Here is a 2,568-nt window from a genome sequence, read left to right as displayed (position 1 = left end):
TATCTGGAGCGGGAACCTAGAGAAAAGAATGTCTATCTTAAAGCCATAGTAATCTATCTGGAGCGGGAACCTAGAGAAAAGAATGTCTGTCTGAAAACCATAGTAATATATCTGGAGCGGGAACGTAGAAAATAGAACGATTAAAACTAGGTACATAGGCCCACAATGACGACACAGATCAGCAATGCAGTTTCTAGATATATGATAATGACATATCTATCTATGCATGTTTGCGGTCCGCGAGAAGGACAGAACTTGGAAGAAAAATGTTGTGACGTCCCATTCAGGGAGATTGCAAACAAGATGCCAATGTACGCTGACCATTTTTGACTGTGTTATACCTTTCTTTTTGTCATTTTATTAATCAGACGATTTAATTTAAAGATATGTATGTTCAACTTGGATTGTGGGCTCCCCGCAAATCTACAAAGTCGTGTAACAGTGGCTGAGATATGACCTGGAAACCACAGTCAGTACGAACGCACGTATGGACGTACGAACGGATAGACGAAGCGAATACTACATAACCCGACATCGGTCGAAAAAGATTTGCAAAAAGTAGGAATACATCTGCTGAACTTACTTGATATAACGAGACATCTCGACGTATTTGTGCGTTCCGAATCTGTGACTAACGTAAGGGAATTTCCTGGAGTCTGTGTTTATCAGCTCCTCCCAGATACTTCGTAAGCTGAAGATTATAATAGAAGACAAATGAGTATCAAAGCGTCAACGCAAGAAAACGAAATCTTTAGTCAGCAAGTCAACAACAGGAACGGTGTACGACCAGAACAAAAAGAACTCACGAAACATTGACAAGCAGATTTGTAGAATGTATAGCCGCCGCTTACTGGCAATGTCGTAGCTTTGGACCATTGTTGAGATTAAGTGCAGGCCTTATTGTGTGATGCGCATTCTTAAACAGGGATCAATATACAAAAAAAATAGTTACAAGTCAACCATTCTAAGGACAGTTAATGAATGGAAACCAATTAACCTATCAAACACCGATAGCCTCATTTAGTATGCGTAAACTTGCACATCAATCTTTCCATAACACTTACACTTTGTATGTGTATTACTCAAAATTCGTTGAAATCTTACCTTTCTAGAGTAGTTTTTTAATTGAAATTAATGTATTAACCAATATTAATTAGCAACATTAGTAATGTGTAAATATGCATGCATCACTTCGCCTTAAAAATGAACGTATGTATGTGCATTCTATTCGGTTGAAAAAGAACAATTCTTAGGGCTGATTTATTGTACATTTAATATTAGGGTGGGTGAATGCCTGTCAATTCTTATTAGTCTTCAATTGGCATTAGACACTAGGTTATGGGACCCACGGTTTAAGGTCCGGCTGGTCGTTCTGTTGTAGACTCTTTATGTAAGTCACCATATAGTGCTTCATGGATTTCATCTTCTCAGCGTGTATGAGTTCGTTGAGTTCCGCGGCTAAGTCACGATCGGGCTGCATAACAAGCCGTGCAAATATTGCTGAGCGTAGTGAGGGCGGACGATTCACATCGGCGAAAATACCAACAAGAGCGTCCTTCATCTCAAGTGTGAGGGCCATTTTATGCAATGCCTAGGTAAAAGATAAGAATAACATATAATTAATATAACAATAGTTCACTGGAAGTGAATGATGATTCATCGGTATTTGACAAGAAACAGTTTCCCTCGCACTTGGTTTAACGTATACCAGATTTCATATTACATGTTCCAGGCCTTTAGACGAACAATCGTAGTCGTATACTTAATATTGTCTTTAATGTCATAATTTCACCGTTCGAAATACTTATATCACCAATTAAAGAAACTCACCAATATGGCTGACTTTGCGACCTTGTGAGGAAGGTCGATATTGTGAGCACATTGTAACAAGGCCTTGACTAGCCTCCGGTCCTCGGGTTGTCCATCCATCCCCGCGTACTTACTGTCATACACGTACTGGACCGGCGCACCTATATTACCAAGAACCTGGGGAGAAGAAATATAACTTCACGAAAGGCATATTATACACATATTCCTTTGTGGTAGGGAAACACGAGGACGATATGGTATCGATCCTTACCACAAGGACATTAAATATGTTATGTATTAATTAATGTTATTAATTATGCCAAAATAAAACAATTATCCAATAGCAAAGATGATCAAGTAAGCGCGCTATTGTTGTCTGCTTCAGTCATTCGGAACTCTGTTGTCGTGGATCTTGCGTATTTGTCATTAGAGACTCCGAGTAAACGAAATATAATCAGAGAAACTCGAGCGTGCGAGGTCGACATGATGGTTTATTACAAAGTCATGTGATCAATATCATCCAAAGACACAAGCTATTATACAGATTAGGTAAAATACTAATTGTTTAATTATACCACGGTATGTATTTCGGACACAAATAGCAATGAATACGCCTGATCAAAAACAGAAAATTCAGTTCCTAAGGTGACAGAGAATCTCGGACCACAGAACATAGAGAACTGGATCCTAGGAATGCAGACATTTTCAAAAGGCAAATGTAGAAACAGTAGAAAGCTTGTGTGACGGAGCCACTGGTTT

The 2,568-nt window shown here is 38.9% G+C and overlaps 1 protein-coding gene across 1 annotated transcript in view; it reads right to left on the bottom strand.

Annotated features, from left to right (window-relative positions):
- The window catches only part of LOC110441189, a gene marked incomplete at its 5' end in the record, with an annotated part of 32,254 nt that extends 30,268 nt beyond the window's left edge, over positions 1-1,986 (bottom strand). The window contains 3 exons of the mRNA XM_021484294.1: positions 584-691; positions 1,350-1,591; positions 1,831-1,986. Of these exons, the coding sequence (XP_021339969.1) occupies positions 584-691; positions 1,350-1,591; positions 1,831-1,986 (506 nt within the window). The remainder of the gene's footprint in view (positions 1-583; positions 692-1,349; positions 1,592-1,830) is intronic.
- Between the last annotated feature and the right edge of the window lie 582 nt (positions 1,987-2,568).

The sequence above is a fragment of the Mizuhopecten yessoensis genome, unplaced genomic scaffold (genome assembly GCF_002113885.1).
Source record: "Mizuhopecten yessoensis strain PY_sf001 unplaced genomic scaffold, ASM211388v2 scaffold715685, whole genome shotgun sequence".
In the NCBI taxonomy this organism is placed as follows: Eukaryota; Metazoa; Mollusca; class Bivalvia; order Pectinida; family Pectinidae; genus Mizuhopecten; species Mizuhopecten yessoensis.
The sequence above is the reverse complement of the archived record's forward strand: the minus strand, read 5'-3'. Positions and strand labels throughout refer to the sequence as shown.